Source organism: Mobula birostris, chromosome 3, assembly GCF_030028105.1.
Source record: "Mobula birostris isolate sMobBir1 chromosome 3, sMobBir1.hap1, whole genome shotgun sequence".
Classification (NCBI taxonomy): Eukaryota; Metazoa; Chordata; class Chondrichthyes; order Myliobatiformes; family Myliobatidae; genus Mobula; species Mobula birostris.
The window spans coordinates 145,702,823-145,724,295 of NC_092372.1; the positions used below are offsets into that span (position 1 = coordinate 145,702,823).

Below are 21,473 nucleotides of genomic sequence, written 5' to 3' on the forward strand. Positions count from 1 at the left end.
AAATAATAGGTATCTTAAGTAATGGGATCTCTCCCCAAGATCTTATTGGAAATATCAGAGACTACATTACTTCTAGGTCAGAACGTAATGTAGCTGCACTCCATAAATGTGATGATGATCACAGGTTGGTTTAGGCTCATAATTCAGTCTCTTCATTTTTGGGAATTCCTTGGTGAGTAGAAGTTAGTTTTCATTTTCAAGACAAAGTTTGAAATAGTAAGATGGAAATGAGCGAAGTATTTAACTGATTCTTTAACCTGCTATTTCCTCAGGCTTCCTATTATTTCTAAGTAAAAGAGACTAGTATAGTCTGACTGTCTCATAGAGCCCATTCTACTCTTCAACAAGATCCTAGTTAATCTTGTCTTGGCCCCAAATGTACTTTCCACTCGATTCCTCATCACACTTGACTCGACTATTCTCCAAATATCTGTCAATTTCCACTTCAGTGACGTGGGCTATAGAGCTCTCTGAGTTAGAGAATTCAGAACAGTCATGGACTTCCATGAGAATGAATTCTTACCTCATTTAAAATGGTCAAGACTATTTTCAAAAAAATGTGCCTCCTTCTGGATCTCCACCTAAGGGGAGAATCCTTATGACGACAAGGCCCTTCAGAATCAAATATATTTCAACAACATTAATAGTTCAATGCGAGATGGAGCCTTACACTATTTTGCCATTTTATGAATCATTTGTTATTAATCCAGAGAGGAAGAAGAGGAAGGCATCTCCTTGAAGAAATCATTTTTTTTTGGAATCAAATTAAGCCATTTTTTCTATGTTCAAATTTGCATTCAAGGGTAAAGTCCTTGACTGCAAAGTTTCCATCAGATAAACACAAAGAGAATAGTTAGTGGCTGTTTTATTTGGTGTATGATGCTATGACAATCCAATCCTGAAGGAAATGGGCCTCAATTTGCTCTCAAGCCACTTCGGTTGGCGGGAGTCCTGTTTATTGAGGCAGTGTGATCATTCCTCCTTACATCATCAGCCTGACAGTTCAACCACATTACAACTCAGCAATCTCCAGATGCATTGCATTACATGGAATCTTTCTCATTTAAGTGGAGGGACAGGCATTGTGACAGCTTTTGTTAACAGTGGCCTGGTTTAGGTGGACAAAATGATTGGAAGGAAAGCTATTGATGGTCTGCCTCACAATTTCCAGTGGTTTCCCATATAATCCTTCCTTTAGTTAAATAACATGCACACGGGGTATTCAGAGTGCCTCTTTTTTCCCACTGGTGCATTACACCCTGGTGTGTCACACCTATCTGGCACACAGTGCAAAGAAAATCAGCTATAAAGTACAGTCTAGTAAAGGAAAGTGGCACATTAGTGAAAAGAAGAGAATAACAAAATAATGTATGAAAGTTAGTAAAGAAATGCTGGAGTGAGTCTTTGTTTAATTAATCCTTGATTAACCTCTATATATAGTAGTGTGATGGAGCTAGGCAGTTTGGAAATAAGTCATTCAGCCCACCACATTCATGCCAACCAGTGGGCACCCATCCATTTAATTCCATCTTCAGCACTTGCCTAGCCTTTGAAGTCGAAGTAATCTACTGTATGTGCTCTTCCAGACACTTCTGAAATTGCGGTCGGTGACTCTCTTCCACCACTCCCTCTGGTGTGCTGACTCGTCACTCTCTGGGTAATAAAGGTCCCTCTCAGATCTCTTACCCATTGCCCTAAATCTATACTATCTAGTTTTATTCACCTCCATGGAAAACTTTCCTGCATTCTATCTTACCTAAACCCATCTTAGTTATAAACCTCAGTTATAGCATCCCTTAACCTCGACTTGTGGGGAAAAGTCTCCCCAGATAACTGAGACACTCCCTCTTAGTCAATCTGGTGAACCTCCTCTAAACCATCTCCAACACTGTTACATCTTTCCCAAGCTATTGGGCAGGCAGTGCTTTAACTGAGATCTGAGCAGAGTTTTATAAAATTGGAACAGAATCTCCTTCCTTCTGTATTCAACACCTTGATTAAGGAAGGCCAGTGTGTCTTCTTAACCACACTATTTATCTGTAACGCCAACTTCAATGATCTTTAGACTTTTAAAGAGGTCCCTCTCTTTAAAATGGCCTAGAACTTCATTATTCATGATATATGTCCTAGCTTCATGATTACTTGAAAATACATCACATGATATTATTAGGATTAGACCCCATCTGCCATTTCTCAGCAATGAACCAATACCACACTGTCAACAATTCCACCAATCTTCAAGGCAGCTGCCAATTTATTGATCATGCTTTATTTGTTCACATCCAAATCATTTGACTATACTATAACCTGCAAGGGTGCCAGCATTGACTCCTGTGGAAAGCCACTAGTCACAGGCATCCAAACACAAAATAGCTGTCTATCATTGCCCATTGTCTCCTATTGTCAAGCCAATTTTGGATCTAATTTACTTACATGGTTCCTAAACTTCTGAAATTGTTTCTCATGTGGGAATTAGAAGACTTTACTGAAGTCCATTTAAAACACATCTACTGCATTGCCCTCATCAATACAGGTTTTTACTACCTTAAAAAATTCTGATTGGTCTGATGAAATCTTTAATGAACCATGCTGGCCAAGTACTCAAAATCTATGTGGCCCAAAATTACTAGGGTATTTAAGGACATATTCAACCTCTCACTTTTGAGGTTTGAGTTTCCCACCTGCTTTAGATTAGATTAGATTATATTATGAGGACATGCAGTCCTCTTTTATTGTCATTTAGTAATGCCTGCATTAAGAAATGATACAATTTGTTCCTCCGGAATGATATCACAGAAACACAAGACAAACCAAGACAAAAAAAACTGACAAAAACCGCATAATTATAACATATAGTTACAACAGTGCAAAGCAATACCGTAATTTGATGAAGAACAGACCATGGGCACAGTAAAAAAAAAGTCTCAAAGTCTCTCGAAAGTCCATCATTTCATGCAGATGGTTGAAGGGAGAAACTTCCCCTGCCATGAGCTTCCAGCGCTGCAAACTTGCCGATGCAGCATTTTGGAAGAACCCGACCACAGTCCGACTCTGAGTCCCGTCCAAAAACTTTGAGCCTCCGACCAGCCCTCTGACACTGAGCACCGAGCACCATCTCTGCCGAGCGCTTCGACCCCGGCCCCGGCAACAGGCAATAGGCAAAGCCAAGGATTTGGGGCCTTCCGCTCCGGAGATTCTTGATCGCACAGTAGCAGCGGCAGCGAAGCAGGCATTTCAGAAGTTTCTCCAGATGTTCCTCCGTGTTTCTCACAGCTGTCTCCATCAAATCAGGATTGTGCATGGCCCCTATTTAACAAATACGATATTATTTCAGAGCAGCCACACGTGCTGCGTCGTGCTGCCATCTTCTCCTCCCCTTCCAAAGGGCATGGAGTCATAGAATAGTACAGCACAGAAACAGGCTCTTTGACCCTTCTAGTCTGCACCAAACCATTTATACTGCCTACTCCCATTGACCTGCACCAGAACCATAACCCTCCATACCCCTACCACCCGGGTACCTATCCAAACTTCTCTTAAACATTGAAATAGAGCTCACATGCACCACGTGCACTGACAGCTCATTCCACACTCTCTCAACCCTCTAAGTGAAGAAGTTACCCCTCCATGTTCCCCTTAAACTTTTCACCTTTCATCCTTAACCCATTAGCTCTAGTTGTAGTCCCACCCAAATTCAGCGGAAAAGGCCTGCTTGCATTTACCCTATCTGTATCCCTTATAATTTTGTATACCTCTATCAAATCTCCTCTCAATCTTCTATGTTTCAAGGAATAAAGTGCTAACCTATTCAATCCTTCCTTATAACTTAGGTCCTCAAGTCCCAGCAATATCCTTGTAAATTTGCTTTGCACTCTTTCATTCTTATTGAAATCTTTCCTGTAGGTAGGTGACCAGAACTGCATACAATACTTTCAATTAGGCCTCACTAAGGTTTTAGCTCATCTGCTTTTCCTACAATACTTCTTGCATTGAAATTTACGTTGCGCAGGACATTAGTTGCACCACACTCAACCTTGTGATTCCTGGCTGTCTGAGGTCTTACCAACATCTTTCTCCACTATCTGTTCTGTTCTCTGGTTCCCATCCCTCTGCAACTCTAGTGCAAACACATCCCCCCACCCCCGTGCAGCACTAGCAAACCTTCCTGCTCGGATGTTAGTCCTCCTCCAGTTCGGGTGAAAACCGTGTTTTCTGTACAGGTCTCACTTTCCCTGGAAGCGAGCCCAATTATCCAAAAATCTGACACCTTTTCTCCTAAACCGGCTTCTTAGCCACCTGTTAAACTGTATGATCTTCCTATTTCTGGCCTCACTAGTATGTGGCATGGGTAGCAATCCTGAGATCACAATCCTGGAGGTCCTGCCCTTAACTAAGCACCTAACTCCCTGAACTCACTTTGCAGAACCTTGTCTCTCTTCCTACCTGTGTCATTGGTACCTACATGGACCATGATTCCTCCCATTTAAGAATGCTGAGAACTTGATCCGAGATGTCCCGGACCCTGGCACTCAGGAGACAACATACCATCTGGGAGTCTTGTCCTCATCCGCAGAACCTCCTTCCTGTTCGCCTTCTTTATGAATCCCCATCACTGCAGCTCGCCTCTTCTCCCCCCCCAACCCACTTCTCTTCTGAGACACAGAGGGAACCTCAGTGCCAGAGACCTGATCACTGTGACTTTCCTCTGCTCAATTATTCCCTCCACCCAAACAATATGCAAATTGGTATACCCGTTATTGAGGGGAATGGCCACAGGAGATTCTGCACTGGCTGTCTCACCCCTTTGCCTTCCTACCACCTGCACCCCTGGCTTCATGTGACCCTGATCAGAAGGGGAGGGGATGGAGGGGTGCTAAATAAATGCGACACCTTACTCAAGGGTGACCTGCGAGCTAGCAGAGGGAAAGAGTGCTTTACATCTCCTTTGGGAGAGGCATATCTCCAACCCGCCTCCCTGCCGCACTATTCCAGATGAATTTTGATAATAATGAAATAATATAAAAACATGATCAAATCATGTAGCCATCCAATAGGTAATTATATGTAGGAATGCTTCATAACTTAATAGCAAAAAAAGAGCAATTGGTAAAGGCTTGGTGAAGAAACAGTTCTGGTACTGCTGTTACAGTGCCAAAGACACAGTTTCAACTTTAGCTACTGTCTGTAAGGAGTTTGTACATTCTCCCCGTGACCGTGTGGGTTTCCCCCAGGTACCCATTCTCCTCCCACATTCCATAGATGTACGGGCTAGTAGGTAACTTGGTCACATGGGTGCAATTGGCTGGTGCGGGCTTGTTGGGCAGGACGGGGCTGTTACAATGCTGTATCTCTAAGCAAAAGCTACCAGTTATAATACCTTAATGGCTTATGGAGAGGCAAATATGTGTCCTCACTGTTATGAAGCAAATTTGTCTGTCTGCCTGCATAACCTCACTTCTTTCATATACAGTACTGTGCAAAAGTCTTAGTCACATATACAAGGGGTGATTGGTAAGTTTGTAGCCTAAGGTAGAAGGGGTCAATTTTAGAAAATCTGGCACATTTATTTTTCAACATAGTCCCCTCTTACATGTACACACTTAGTCCAGTGGTCATGGAGCACACGGATCCCTTCTTTGTAGAAGTGGTCCACAACAGGGGTCATTGATAAGTTCGTGGCCTAAGGTAGAAGGAGATGAGTTATACAGCTCTTCTTAAGTGCACGTGCAGTTCAACTCTTTGAGTGAAAATGCAGAAAGTTTGAAGTTAATAACTGATCTCCTTCTACCTTAGGCCACGAACTTATCTATCACCCCTGCTGTACACTACTTCTGGAGGTCCAAGACGCCGACTTCTACAAAGAAGGGATCCGTATGCTCCACGACCGCTGGACTAAGTGTGTAAATGTAGGAAAAATAAATGTGCTAGGTCTTCTAAAATTGAATCCTACCTTAGGCCACAAACTTATCAATCACCTCTCGTATCTTCTACCTTAGACCACGAACTTATCAATCACCCCTCGTGTATAGCTAGACTTTTGCGCAGTACTGTATTTAACAATGTGGAGGCAGAAGAAAAGAGATTATAAGCCAGTTACTCTAACCTCAGTGGTTGGGAAGAAATTGGAGTCGTTTGTTAAGGATATGGTATTGGGGTTCTTGGAGGCACATGATAAAATAAATTGCAGTCAGCATTATTTCCTCAAGGGAAAATCTTGCCTGACAAATCTGTCGGAATTCTTTGAAGAAATAACAAGCAGAGTAGACAAGGGACAATTGGTCAATTGGATTGTCAGATGGCCTTTGACAAGGTGCCACACATAAGGCTGCTTAACAAGTTAAGAGCCCATGGTATTACAGGAATTATTCTAACTTGGATAAAGCAGTGGCTGATTGGCAGGAGGCAAAGAGTGGGAATAAAGGGAATCTTTTCTGATTGGTTGCTGGTGACTAGTGGTGTTCCACTGACGTCTGTGTTGGGACTGATTCTTTTTTATGTTATGTGTCAATGATTCAGATGATGAAATTGGCTTTGTTGCAAAGTTGGCAGACAATACGAAGATAGGTGGAGGGCAGGTAGTTTTGAGGAAGTAGAGAGGCTACAGAAGGATGTAGACAGATTAGGAGAATGGGCAAAGAAATGGCAGTTGGAATGCAGTGTTGGGAAGTGTAAGGTCATGTTCTTTGGCAGAAGAAGTGAAAGGGTTGGTTATTTTCTAAATGGAGAGAAATTACAAAAAAACTGAGGTGCAAAGGGACTTGGGAGACATTGTGCAGGATTCCCTAAAGGTTAATTTGCAGGTTGACCTCGTGGTGAGGGAATGCGATGTTAGCATTCATTTCAAGAGGACAAGAATGTAAAAGCAATGATCGAATGTTGAGACTTTATAAAGCACTTGGAGTTTTGTGAGCAATTTTGGGCCCCTTATCTGAGAAAGGATGTGCTAACACTGGAGTGGGTTCAAAAGGGTTCACAAAAATGATTCCAGGATTGAACGGCTTGTCATATGATGGCTTTTCACACATTTGATGGTTCTGGGCCTGTATTCACTGGAATTCAGAAGAATGAGTAGTGCCCTAATTGAAAACATGAGAAAACATGTAGTTGCTGGAAATGCAAAGCAATACAATTGAACTGTGACCTAATCGAAACCTATTGAAAGTTAAATGGTCTTGATAGAGTGGAAGTGAAGAGAATGTTTCCTATGGTGGGAAAGTCTAGGCCAGAGAACACAACCTCAGAATAGAGTGGCATCCATTTAGAATGGAGATGAGGAGGAATATCTTTAGCCAGAGAGAGTGAACCTGTGTAATTCCTTGCCACAGCCGGCTGTGCAGGTCAAGTCTTTACATATATTTAAGGCAGAGGTTGATAGATTCTTGACTGGTCAGGGCATGAAGGGATACGAGGATACGGTAGGAGATTGGAGCTGAGAGGGAAAACAGATCTGCCATGATGAAATGGCAGAGCAGACTCGATAGGCCAAATGGTCTAATTCTGCTTTTACATATTATGGTCTTATAATTACCACAGGATGTTGGAAAATTTATGAAAAATTATTATATTAATACAATGATAAAACAATATAATTAAGGAAAATCTGAATATTTTATTCTTTTTCAACAGGGACCAGCTGGCATAGCTGGCGAGCAAGGCCCTGAAGGAATCCAAGGCCCAAAGGTAGGGAACGGTCATAATTCGTGCTAATTGTTTGAATCTCCACTAAAAATGCATAAAACTCAAATGTATCAACATGCCATTATACTCTATTTTAATGAAGATATGAAGATAAATATTTACGAACATAAGAAATAACATATAAGTTTTGTTCAACTTGCCTTTGTGTTTTTTTCTAATATTCTCTAAATCAAAAGGGACGTGTTGACTGATTTTTCCATCTTGTATCTTGCTGGAACAATCCTTGATATTTGAACTGATGACACAGGATGGATATCAGTGAAAACTGAGGAGGTTTCTAATTTAGTTTTGAATGATTATTATAAATGTAGCATACCAAGGCAGTGATTTTTGACATTGAAAGATAAGGAAAAATGGATAATAGTGGTTGATAATTTGCCTTAAATCTTTCCTGCATTTCTTTCATTTGCATTCATCGGTTTTATTTCAATGTAATAATTTATTAACACATTGGTCTTTCTTAATAATGGACTGCAACATCTTCCCAATCACCGAAGTCAGGCTGACTGGCCTATAATTTCCCTTCTTCTGCCTCCCTCCCTTGTGAAGGAACAGAGTCACATTTGCAATTTTTCAGTCCTCTGGACCCAATTCCAGAGTCCAGTGCTTCCTGAAAGATCATTTCTAATGCCTCCATAACCTCTTCAGCTACCTCTTTCAGAACCCTTGGTTGTGGTCCATTTGGTCCAGCTGACTTATCTAGCCTCAGTCCTGTCAGCTTCCCAAGAACCTTCTCCCCAGTAATAGCAACTGCATTCACTTCTAACCCCTGGCATACTAATGTCTTCCATAATGAAGAATGACTGACACTTACCTGTATAAGGAAGCATTTATTTATTTTTTGTGTTATTGCACAAGTCAGCTGTGAGAAACATTATAGCTAGTGTACTTACTTCTGCTTCATGCTAACGAATGCAGGGGGGCAATGCCAGAGGACATTGACAAACAAAATCCAGATGTGAAAGATGTGATGGTGACCCTGAATCTCCTCATCATTGGATCTTTACAAGTTGCTGCAAACAAATGTCTGTGATGTCTCCTTATTTGCTGTTCCCTCCGGCAGCAGAATCTTCATCAATCTGAAACATTAATTCTACTTCTCTTTTGACAAATGCTGACTGACCTCCAACATTTTCTGCTCTGGTGGGTGAAATACACACTCAGGCACTTCACATGAAACAGCTGTTAGTTCTCACTGGCTGGTCCTGTCAAATCATGCAAGAAGCTTCCGTGAGGTCATGCTGCAAATCAATGTACTGAATAGTTTCTGTTGACATTGGATAAAACGGTAAAAGTATTAAATAACAGGGTCTCTTCTTTTAAAAGGGAATAGTGAGAGTTATTGTACTAATTAAAATTAAAGGTAGGATGAGGCAGCCGTGGGTGACAAGGGAAGTCAAAGAGCATAAAAATAAAAGAGAGAGAAATATATCAAAATATTAGTGAGAAGTTAGAGAGTTGGAAAGTTTTTAAAAGCCAACAGAAGGTAATTAAAAGAACCTAAGGAGAGAAAAGATAAGCTAGTGAAAAATATTAGTGGTTACCAAAACCTCTAATGATATATGAAGAGTAAAAAGAGGCAAGAGTAGATTTTAGACCATTGGAAAATGATGCCAGAGAGGTAGAAAGCGGGGGCAAAGAGATGGTGGATCAACTAAATAAGTATTTTACACCAGTCTTCACTGTGAAAGACACCAGCATTATGCCAGAAATTTGAGAGTGTCAGAGGGAAGAAGTGAGTGTGGTTGCTATTAATAAGGAGAAGGTTCTTGGGAAACTGAAAGGTCTGAAGGTAGATAAGTCACCTGGACCAGATGGTGTGCACCCAGGGTTCTGAAAGAGGTGGTAGAAGAGATTGTTCAGGCATTAGTGATAATCTTCCAAGAATTATGAGATTCTGGAATTGTTCTGGAGGACTGGAAAACTGAAAATATCAGTCCACTCCTTAAGAAGGGAGTGAGGCAGAAGAAAGGAAATTGTAGGCCAGTTTGCCTGACTTCAGTGATTGGGAAGATGTTGGGGTCCATTATTAAGGAAGAGGCTTTGAGGTACTTGGATGTGCATGATAATACAGGCCAAAGTCAGCATGGTTTCCTTAAGGGAAAATATTGTCTGACAAATCTGTTGGAATTCTTTGAGGAAATAACAGCCAGGATAGACAAAAGAATCAATGGGTGTTGTATACTTTGATTTTCCAAGGGCCTTTAACAAGGTGGTAGAAGGAATAAAGGCATAGACTATTTAGTAAATGGGGATTGAATTAATGGGGATTGAATTAAAAAAAAACTTGGGTGTCCCTGTGCAGGATTCCCTAAAGATCAATTTGCAGGTTGAGTTGGTGGTAAGGAAGGTAAATGCAATGTTAGCATTCATTTCAAGAGGACAAGAAAACAAGATCAAGGGTGTGATGCTGAGGATTTATAAGACATTCGTCAGGCTGCACTTGGAGAATTGTGAGCAGTTTTGAGCCCCTTGCCTCAGAAAAGATGTGCTGATATTCCAAAGGGTCCAGAGGAGGTTCACAATAATGATGTTGGGAATGGAAGGGTTAATGTGTGAGGAACATCGGATGACTTTGGGCCTGTACTTGCTGGAGCTTTGAAGCATGAGGGTGGGGATCTCATTGAAACCTATTGAATGTTGAAAGGCCCAGACAGAGTGGAAAGGATGTTTCCTGTGGTAGGTCAGCATATGACCAGAGGGCACAGCCTCAGAAAAGAGAGACATCCATTTAGAACGGAGACGAGCAGGAATCCAGAGGGTGATGAATCTGTGGAATTTATTGCCAAATTGGCTGCAGAAACCAAGTCATTGAGTATATTTAAAGCAGAGGTTAATAGGTTCTTGGTTAGTGAAGGTCTCAAAGGTTATGGGGAGAAGGCAGGAGAATGGGGTAGAGAGGGATAATGAATCAACCAGGATGGAATGGTGAAGTACTCAACTGGCCAACAAAACTATGGTCTAATCAACACAATGAATACCAATCCTGCTCACTGTCTTCTATCTGGAGATATGTAAGCTGGCCATCAGAGGGAATGGCTGAAGCAAACTTTAAAGGGAGGCTGGAATAGCAAACATAAGAGAAGTGAATAAAGGCTCGTGCTTATAGCAGGAATGGAAGCTGGATTGAACCTGTAGCACACTCTGGCATGGCTGTACTGTGTGCTCCTTTCTAATGCCACATATTCTGTGTAATTCCACTTTCTGTCTCTACAAAGCTGTCTGCTTTGATTCCTAATTGTAGAATAGATGAGCATGAGTTATCATATGATGTATTCTTCATATGTTAGGTGCCACGGTGGTGTTGCAATTAGCAGAACACTATTATAGCTTGGGAGTTCAATCCTGCACTGTTCTATGAGGAGTCTATGTATGTCCTCCCTGTGGTTTCCCCGGGTCATCCAGTTTCCTCCCACAGTCCAAAATCCTACCGGGTAGGGTAACTGGTCATTGTAAATTGTCTTCTGATTAGGTTGCGGGGTGGCTGGGGCAGCGTGGCTCAAAGGGTCACACTAAATAAAATAAAATATTGTCCACGAGATGTTGTTGGTTTGCTTGGGAGTCGCTGCCTGCAATAAATGATATTCTATTGTTTGGTCTCGTCTGAGTGCGGCTTTCATGGTACCTGACTGGCTGATATTCTGGATGATTAGGTGTTACTTCTATTGGTAATCAAAGTATTTTCATTTCTTTTTAAATGGTATTACAGTATTTTTTTAACGAACCAGGAAGGTTTAAAGGCAGTACAAGACACAGGTGCCAGTGAGTAAAAGAGACAACAAGAAGTTGGAAACAAGTGGGTGGAAAGTGCACAGGAATTTCTTCTCACTTTCCCCAAACTTGAGGTGTAGCCATGCCTGCCTCTTCATTGACTATGTTGAACAGTCTGTGTCTGAAGGCTTCCCAGGTAATTCTCCACAACTCTTCCTTCATTGCGTTGATGACTGCATTGGTGCTGCTTCATGCAACCATGCTGAGCTTGGCAATTTTATCAACTTTGCCTTTAACTTCAGCCCCACTCTTAAATTCGCTTGGTCCATCTCTGAGACCTCCCGCCCCTTTCTCAATCACTCTGAATCCACCTCTGGAGGCAAACTGTCAACTGACAACTTTTAGAAACCTACCAATTTCCACGGTTATCTTGACCATGCCTCTTCCCACCCTGTCTCCTGCAAAAATGTCAATCCCTTTCTCAGTTCCTTTGCCTCCACCGCATCTGTTCCTGGGATGAGACTTTCCATTCCAGGTCATCAGAGGTCTTCTCCTACTTCAAAGAATGGGGTTTCCCTTCCTCCACCATTGATTCTGCCCTCACCCACATCACCTCATTTCCCAAGCGTCCACACTCACCCCATCTTTCTGCTGCCTTAGCAGAGATAGAAGTTTCTTTTGTCCTTGCTGACCACCCCATCAGCCTCTGCATCTAACACATCATTCTTTGTAACTTACGCCATCTCCAAAGGGATCCTACCACTAAACATATCTTTACCTCCTCCTCCCCTGCTTTCGTCCCTCTGTCCTGGCACTTATCCCTGCAAGCAGCCTAAGTGCTACACCTTGCCATAGACATCCTCCCTCACCCCCTTTCATAGTCCTTCCAGGCGAGGGAGCACTTCACCTGCGAATCTGTCTGGATCATCCAGTGTTCCCATGGCGGCCTCTCTATATTGGTGAGACCATCAGAAATTGGGAGACTACTTCGTTGAGCACCTCCACTCCATCAGCTGTCAGCGGAACTTTCTGGTGGCCAAACATTTTAATTCTCATTTCCATTCCTGTTCCGACATGTCAGACCGTGGCCTCCTCGTGCCAAGATAAGGCCATCCTCAGGGTGGAGGAGGAATACCTTGTATTCCATCTGGGTAGCCTCCAACCTGATGGCATGAATATCAATTCCTCCCTCCGGTAAAAAAAATTCTCTCCCTTTTCCCTCTTCCTCTGTTCCCCACTCTGGCCTCATACCTCTTCTCACCTGCCTATCACTTCTCTTTGAGTCTCCTCCTTCCCTTTCTCTTATGGTCCACTTTCTTCTCCTATCAGATTCTTTCTTCTCCAGCCTTTGACCTCTCCCACCCACCCAGCTTCACCTATCACCTTTTAGCTAGCTTCCTTCCACTCCTCATACCTTTTTATTCTGCCGTCTTCCCCTTCCTTCTCAGTGCCGAAGAAGGGTCTCGGCCCAAAATGTCAACTGTTTATTCATTTCCATAGATGATGCCTGACCTGCTGAGTTCCTCCAGCATTTTGTGAGTGTTACAGGTAATGAGGCCTTGTTGAATTGAAAGGGTGTGTGGCAATAGTGCCAAGATATCTGGATTTATTAATAGTCATTTATTGTGTTATCAGAGTTTTATTGTGCTTGCAACAACACCCAAGAAAGCGACCAATACTACATCTGGGAATAAGTCTGGAATGCTTCTTCAAGTGAGAGTACCAGGAAAATGATTCACTATGGTAAACTAGGGAAGCCAGAAAAAACATGCGTTTTAAGTGAGAGCTGAGAAGCTTGAGAATTGCCCCCGAAAGCTCATTCATTCTTTAAATGAACAGAGTCAAGAGGCTACAGGGGAAATACATCAGGATATTGACTGGGCTAAAGGATTTTATTATAGGAGAGATTCAAAGGATTGGAGGAACATACAAAACACTGGATGAATTCAGTGGTCAGACAGCATTTATGAAGGGAAATAGACGGTTTCTCGATTCAGGTTGCAAGTGTTTATCAGAAAGAAGAGAAATAGCTAGATTAAAAGATGGAGGGAAGGAGTGGTGCAAGGGGAAATGGGTAATAGGATCTGTATCTCCAGGTGAGAGGGCGAACCACTGATTCCTTTGCTACCTTCACTAAATTTCTTCCCACCCTGTCACTTGCAAGTGTGCAATTCTCTTCCCTCCATTTGGCTGTCTCCAGTGCATCTACTCTCCCAATGAAGCTTTCCACTTCAGGATATCTGAAGTGCCCTCTTTAATTTGGATAATGTAGATTTCCCTTCAGCTACTGATGCAGTCCTCTTCTATATCTCACATGCCTGCCCTCACTCCACCTCCACCTCCATCCACACCCACAACCACAACCACCCCCTACAACCAGCAAACGTAACAGAGACATGGTTTCCTTACTCCCTCCTACACAACCCAAAATATCATTCCCTGAAACTTTAGCCAAGGAAACTGCAGCACCAAGCATACCTTCTCCTTCTCTTCCTGATTTCCACAGGGATTGCTTTCCCTGTGACTCCTTTCTCTATTCTTTCCTCCTCACCAATCACCTTCCAGACACTGTGTAATGTATCTGCCCCAATACCTATTCCCCTGCTACCACTCAGTCCATGAAGGTGAGTGTGAATATGTAACTACATTAGAGTAATTTTTTTTGCATCCAGTGCTCTTGGTGCGATCTCCTCTGTGTTGACGATACCCAATGCAGATTGGGAGATTGCTTCCTTTGCTCCGACTGCCATAATAGCCAGGATTTCCCAGTGGTTAGCCATTTAACTATATTTCCTATCCTACACCAACATGTCTATTTATGGCTTCCTATCCTGCCAAGTCGAGGCTAGATGCAGATTAGAGGAACAGGACCTCATGTTTCACCAAGTCTCCAACCTGGTGATGTGATCATCAATTTCTCTAACTTTTGGTAATCGCAGTCTCTCTTCTCCACACCCCCCCCATTTTCCTTGTATCATCACACTTGCTCTTTTTCTTGTCCCATTCTCTCAATCTTCCCATCGACAACATATTCCTTCTTCTGATTCCCCTCCTCTGTCCCTTCACTTTATTCCATTGTCCAATGTCTCCTCCTATCTGATTCCATCTTGTTTAACTCTTCGTCACTTCCACCTCTCACTTCCCAGCTTCTTATATCATTGCCTCTCCCGCCCTCCCTCACTTCCCTATCATTCCCCCCTCACCTAGATCTACCTATCACCTGCCAACTGCTGCTCCACTATTTTACTCTGGCTGTCTCCCTTTTTCCTTTCCAGTCCTGATGAAGTGTGTCAACCTGAAACATTGAACATAGAACATAGAATAGTACAGCACAGTACAGGCCCTTCGGCCCACAATGTTGTGCCAACCCTCAAACCCTGCCTCCCATATAAGCCCCCACCTTAGATTCCTCCATATACCTGTCTAGTAGTCTCTTAAACTTCACTAGTGTATCTGCCCCCACCACTGACTCAGGCAGTGCATTCCACGCACCAACCACTCTCTGAGTTAAAAACCTTCCTCTAATATCTCCCTTGAACTTCCCACCCCTTACCTTAAAGCCACGTCCTCTTGTATTGAGCAGTGGTGCCCTGGGGAAGAGGCGCTGGCTATCCACTCTATCTATTCCTCTTATTATCTTGTACACCTCTATCATGTCCCCTCTCATCCTCCTTCTCTCCAAAGAGTAAAGCCCTAGCTCCCTTAATCTCTGATCATAATCCATACTCTCTAAACCAGACAGCATCCTGGTAAATCTCCTCTGTACCCTTTCCAATGCTTCCACATCCTCCCTATAGTGAGGTGACCAGAACTGGACACAATACTCCAAGTGTGGCCTAACCAGAGTTTTATAGAGCTGCATCATTACCTCGCAACTCTTAAACTCTATCCCTCGACTTATGAAAGCTAACACCCCATAAGCTTTCTTAACTACCCTATCCACCTGTGAGGCAACTTTCAGGGATCTGTGGACATGTACCCCCAGATCCCTCTGCTCCTCCACACTACCAAGTATCCTGCCATTTACTTTGTACTCTGCCTTGGAGTTTGTCCTTCCAAAGTGTACCACCTCACACTTCTCCGGGTTGAACTCCATCTGCCACTCCTCAGCCCACTTCTGCATCCTATCAATGTCTCTCTGCAATCTTTGACAATCCTCTACACTATCTACAACACCATTCATTATTCATTAATCTCCATAGATGCTGTCCTATCTGCTGAGTTCCTCCTGCATTTTGTGTGCTGCTCCAGATTTCCAGCATTTGCCACCTCTCATGTCCCTATTGTTTAAGCTGGCCTTGTTTTCCCTGGAGCAAATAATGCTCAGGTTCGAACTGGAAAGACTTATAAACTTACAGGAGGGTTAGATGAGGCAGATAGTTGAAATCTGTTTCTCATGCCAAACACATGAAGACATTGGTTTAAGAGAGTGGGGACCATTTTACAGGGGATCTGAATAGGAAGTTTTTCATAAAGATTTTCATAAATGATTGATATCTGGAATGAACTGTCAAAGGATGTGGTTAGGAGATGTGCAATTGCAACATTTAACATCAGATAGGCACTTGGATAGGTAGAGCCTTGAAGGATGTGGACCTAATGCAGGCAAATGGGATTAGTGTAGATTGGGAGATCACTTGGATACAGATGTTATGGGCAGAAAGCACGTTTCTCTGCTGTGCGACTTAATTCTGTGCAGGTTCAGTCCCCATTCAAGTACAGGCCTCTTGCCACTTGGCAGTTCAGTTACATCACAAAATGTTTTCAGGACTAGTTTGCTGGATTGAGATGGATGCCTTTTGAACCAATGATTGGAGATTGGAGTTTCCAGAACAACAATAACTGGAAGAAAACCTTGTTGGTGAACAGTTGCAAGATGGCTGTCAGCGATAGCCAAATCATTCTGCTATTGTGGTCACTTTCTGATTGGGAACAATAGTAATGATGGGCAGTTATTCCGGTCAGTAAAATCGAGAATTGGTAAATCCGCAATTGTGGGATACGATGTGTACTGGGAATATTTCTATTGCCTTCGGATGAGGTGGACCAAGGTACTCTTGTGCACTTAGTCAAAAGAAGCCCTCAGAGTCAAGAGTGAGATAGACTGTTGGGTTCAGTTACCTTGTGGTTAGTTGTTTGTGTGCACTGATGGAGTGTTCTGCAGAGGTGTAGGCCAAGGTAAAGTTCCTTAAAAAAAGTCTGAAGTTGTTTGGTTAAATATATAACTTGTTACTACTAGTTTTCTGTTTCACTAGAGAGAAAGGCACAAGACATCATGGTAACACTCCCAATATATGCATTGGCACCTGATAGATTACATCAGGGTCCAATGGGAGATCATGAAGAAGCCAACTTCATGTATGTTGTGACAGATGCAGATCAATGACCAATCTATTCTGTTAATTTTAATGCCTTATCACAAAATGATGGCAGCTCTGGTGCTCCCTGAATATTCAAAGCTGATAATCATATTTCTTTGAAAAATTCACCCTTCTCTGTACTTGGGAACAAACCATTGCCCCATTTTTTAACCTCAAATATTTATTTTCTATCAAATCTGTATCTATTTCCTGCAACTCTGGATCTGAGTGCTAACTCTTGTTGACATCTGCATTTCTATGTTTCCTTGTTCTTTATGCACGGACTAATATAGAATCGTAGTGTCAAATGTACGTTTCATAACCATTAATTCCACTATTGTCTCACCACAGCACGTCGTGCATATGCACATGGACCTTCCAGAACAAAAAGACAACGATGTGATCTTTGTATCAAAATGTAAAACTGCAGGGTTTTATGTGTAACATTTCACTGTGTAACTGCTTTCCCAAGTTGAAGGTGAATGCATTTTTAAACCTCCACTAACAGAAAAGTATCCAAATTAAACTATCTGGATGAGCTGAATTACAATGGCTGAAAATTAAAACTTAACAAGTATTAGATTGTACAGCATAAAAAATAACTCCTTCATGAGATCTGTCAATAAGGAGCATTTGAGCACAGAATAGATATAATGAAGAAAAGTTCAGGGGACAGATTAGACATAAAGTTCAAAGTAAATTTATTACCAAAGTGCATTTACAGTATGTCACCATGTACAACCCTGAGATTCATTTGCTTGCAAGCTAAGGAATATATAGAAGCTAAGGAATGCAGTAGATCAGAAATTGCTTTGTTTTTCCTACTACTCAATGGTATTTTAACTCATTGAAGTTTTGATGTCACACATCCTGTTGAAGGAATTTGAATATATGATGAATGATATTCATATTAAAATAACAGAATTGTTTGTTGAATTGATTAAACATTCAGTTGCTTATGTTAAAGTCATATATGCTTTTATCAGTAATGCTAGCAATGTTGCAGACCGAAGTAAGATCATGAAAGACTCAAGTTACGGAAATCAGCTGAGGAAAATGGAGTACTTGACTTGTATCTGAAACCACAGTGAGGTAAAGGAGCACCTAGAATAATTATCATAGTTGTAATTTTAATTAGTTTTGATCTATGTTTATGAAAGGAGGAAATAAAAAAAGGTTGGTAAGTTGATGGAGAAGATCCTGAGAGGCAGGTGGTTGGTAAGTTGATGGAGAAGATCCTGAGAGGCAGGTGGTTGGTAAGTTGATGGAGAAGATCCTGACAGGTAAGATTTATGAACATTTGGAGAGGCGTAATATAATTAGGAATAGTCAGCATTGCTTCGTCAAAGGCAGGTTGTGTCTTATGAGCCTGATTGAATTTTTTGACGATGTGACTAAACACACTGATGAAGGTAGAGCCGTAGATGTAGTGTATATGGATTTCAGCAAGGCATTTGACAAGGTACCCATCAAGGCTTATTGAGAAAGTAAGGAGGCATCGGATCCAAGGGGACATTGCTTTGTGGATCCAGAACTGGCTTGCCCATGGAAGGCAAAGAGTGGTTGTGGATGGGTTATATTCTGCATGGAGGTTGGTCACCAGTGATGTGCCTCAGGGATATGTTCTGGGACCCCACTCTTTGTAATTTTTATAAATGACCTGCATGAAGAAGTGGAAGGATGGGTTAGTAAATTTGCTGATGACACAAGGGTTGGGGGTGTTGTGGATAATGTGGAGGGCTGTTAGAGGTTACAGCAGGACATTGATATGATGCAAAACTGTGCTGAGAAGTGGCAGATGGAGTTCAACCCAGACATGTGAGGTGGTTCAGTTTGGTAGGTCAAATATGATGGCAGAATATAGTATTAATGGTAAGACTCTTGACAGTGTGAAGGAGCAGAGGGATCTTGGGGTCCGAGTCCATTGGACACTCAAAGCTGCTGCACAGGTTGACTCTGTGGTTAAGAAAGCATACAGTGTATTGGCCTTCATCAATCGTGGGATTGAGTTTAGGAGCCAAGAGGTAATGTTACAGCTATACGACTCTGGTCAGACCCTACTTGGAGTACTGTATTCAGTTCTAGTCACCTCCCTATAGGAAGGATGTGGAAACCATAGAAAGGGTGCAGAGGAGATTTACAAGGATGTTGCCTGGATTGGGGAGCATGCCTTATGAGAATAGGTTGAGTGAACTCGGCCTTTTCTCCTTGGAGCAACGAGGTATGAGAGGTGACCTGATAGAGGTGTATAAGATAATGAGAGGCATTGATTGTGTAGATAGACAGAGGCTTCTTCCCAGGGCTGAAATGGCTAGCACGAGAGGGCACAGTTTTAAGGTGCTTGGAAGTAGGTACAGAGGAGATGTCAGGGGTAAGTTTTTTATGCAGAGAGTGGTGAGTGCGTGGAATGGGCTGCTAGTGACAGTGGTGGAGGTGGATATGATAGGATCTTTTAAGAGACTCCTGGACAGATACATGGAGCTCAGAAAAATAGAGGGCTATGGGTAACCCTAGGTAATTTCTAAGGTAAGGACATGTTCGGCACAGCTTTGTGGGCCGAATGGCCTGTATTGTGCTGTGGGTTTTCTACGTTTCTAAGATACAAGTAAAGATAAAATTACAGTGCAAGGCAATAACGAGTTCTTGAGAGAGGTCTGGGAATGGATGACATTTTTAAACACCTAAGGGGTTGGGTGTAAGTTTTTTGAGAAAGAAGCAGTGATGATCCTAAAATAATACAACAACACAGGCAGCAGCATATTTAGTAGCACACAAATGGGAAAATGAATCATTTAACTTGTTTACTTATTTCTGCTTCATATAAAGAGCAGGCATTTAGGTTGTGACATGCCAACAGGAAAATAAACCAGTGCCAATTTTAAATTTAGAGCTTGTTAGTTTCCAACGGATAGAGTCCCAAATGACTCTTTTTAGTTGATGGCATTTCCAAACGACAAGTAGCCATTGTTAGAACCCACGGAATCGCAACTATTTAAAACTGTTTCTGCAGTTCCATTGAGAAACAGTATGTCCTTAGTTCTTAATACTTTAATTGCTCCTTAAGACTTCGGACAGATTCCTGAATGCACCCAACATCTTTTCAGAAAAGAGTGACTCTTAACTATTTACACTGCAGTTCATATTTCCAAAATTCTTATTTTCTATTATTTGATAATTTTCAAAACAAAATGCAAGATGGTGTAGATGCTGCAAATCATTCAAAAGGGAGGAATGCTGGGTAGTATCTCATAGGTCAGAGGGAAAACAAACAGCAACAGCAGTGGAAAATACTTCAAAAGCAGCAATATAAAGAGAAAGGGGAATAAATGTTCATATGCATACACACAATGGAAAAGAAACCATTGGAGGAAAGCAATTAAGCTGAGAAAGAAGGCAAAATAGAAGATATCAAATAAATTAAACTATACATGAGAGACAGTTATTCTTTTTTTTGGTGTGTGTCTGCGTGCATGCGCATCTGTGCGTGATGATGTCTTTTTTTCTCATGGCCTTTACAAGGGGCAAAGCGAGAGAGAGAGACTGTGTGGTGCGCCACTCCTCACACTGACATTTTTGCAGTATTTTTCCCCTTTTATTTTACGAGGTCGAGTTGCGATCTCGGCACTCAACCCGGCACGGATGGAAAGCGTACGTGGGGGCGGACCCGACTGATTTAGAACCCGGGAACCTCCGCTCCAGGTCTGGCGCCGATGTCATTACGCCACCAGCTGGCCCGAGGGACAGTTATTCTATATTAAAATATTTCCTCTTAGTTTCACCCTGTAAGTTCCAATTTTCCATGTCTTTGACAACATGTAGGCATACAACATAATAAACATGATGAAGTTCGCAGCTGTTGGAAATCCAGAGCAACACTTACAAAATGCTGGACCAAACAGTTGACATTTGCATAGATGCTTCCTGATCTGCTGAGTTCCTCCAGTGTTTTGTGTGTGATGTGGTTGGCATACAATGATAGTTTTTGGTAACCTGCTTTTATGTGGGTGAAGTGACTGTTAATTATAATTTTCTTCCAATTTGGATTGGATGAAAGAGTTTCATTAAATTATTGCAAAAAAAAACTCTACAACGTCTTTTGTTTGATGTATATCTATGGGGCTATCTTGGGATGTAAGTACACAAAAATGCCATTATAAGAATTAAAAGTGAATTCTTCTCTTTTGGGCCAGCTGGTGGGGCAATGACATCGGCGCCGGACCCGGGAGCGGAGGTTCCCGGGTTCAAAACCAGTCGGGTCCTCTCCCGAGTACGCTTTCCATCTGTGCCGGGTTGAGTGTCGAGATCGCAACTCGACCTCGTAAAAGAAAGGGAAAAAAAAATACTGCGAAAATGTCTGTGCGAGGAGTGGCGCACCACACGGTCTCTCTCTTGCTCCGCGCCTTGTAAACAAACATAAAAAAGACATCATCATGGACGTATGCACGCACACGCAGACATACACGCACAGACTCGCACGCAAGCAGGCACACGCGAAAAAAAGGAAGTGAATTATTTTACTTTAACAGGTAGCAAATGTTGATGTAAAGCAATAAGATATTAGAAATCGTAAAAAGGTAGTACAATTTCAGCAGTCATGCATAAACAATCTGATGGAGGAACTTAGTAGGTCAAGCAGCATCATCTGGAGGAAGGGAATTGTCAACATTTTCAGGACTGCGTCCCCACAGATTCTTTTTACCTAAT

At 42.1% G+C, this 21,473-nt stretch overlaps 2 protein-coding genes across 6 annotated transcripts in view; one reads left to right on the top strand and one right to left on the bottom strand.

Annotated features, from left to right (window-relative positions):
- LOC140195305 (uncharacterized) overlaps positions 1-21,473 on the top strand; it is a 224,580-nt gene that overhangs the window by 69,537 nt on the left and 133,570 nt on the right. For all 5 annotated transcript variants that reach the window (XR_011885416.1, XR_011885417.1, XM_072253406.1 and 2 more), the window contains exon 11: positions 7,627-7,680. Coding sequence is in view for 3 of the 5 variants with exons in the window: in XM_072253406.1 (XP_072109507.1) it covers positions 7,627-7,680 (54 nt within the window). In the remaining 2 variants the exon portion in view is untranslated. The remainder of the gene's footprint in view (positions 1-7,626; positions 7,681-21,473) is intronic.
- The window catches only part of LOC140195306 (glycoprotein-N-acetylgalactosamine 3-beta-galactosyltransferase 1-like), a 205,853-nt gene continuing 193,112 nt past the window's right edge, over positions 8,733-21,473 (bottom strand). The window contains exon 5 of the mRNA XM_072253414.1: positions 8,733-8,777. Within this exon, the coding sequence (XP_072109515.1) occupies position 8,777 (1 nt within the window). The 3' untranslated portion in view covers positions 8,733-8,776. The remainder of the gene's footprint in view (positions 8,778-21,473) is intronic.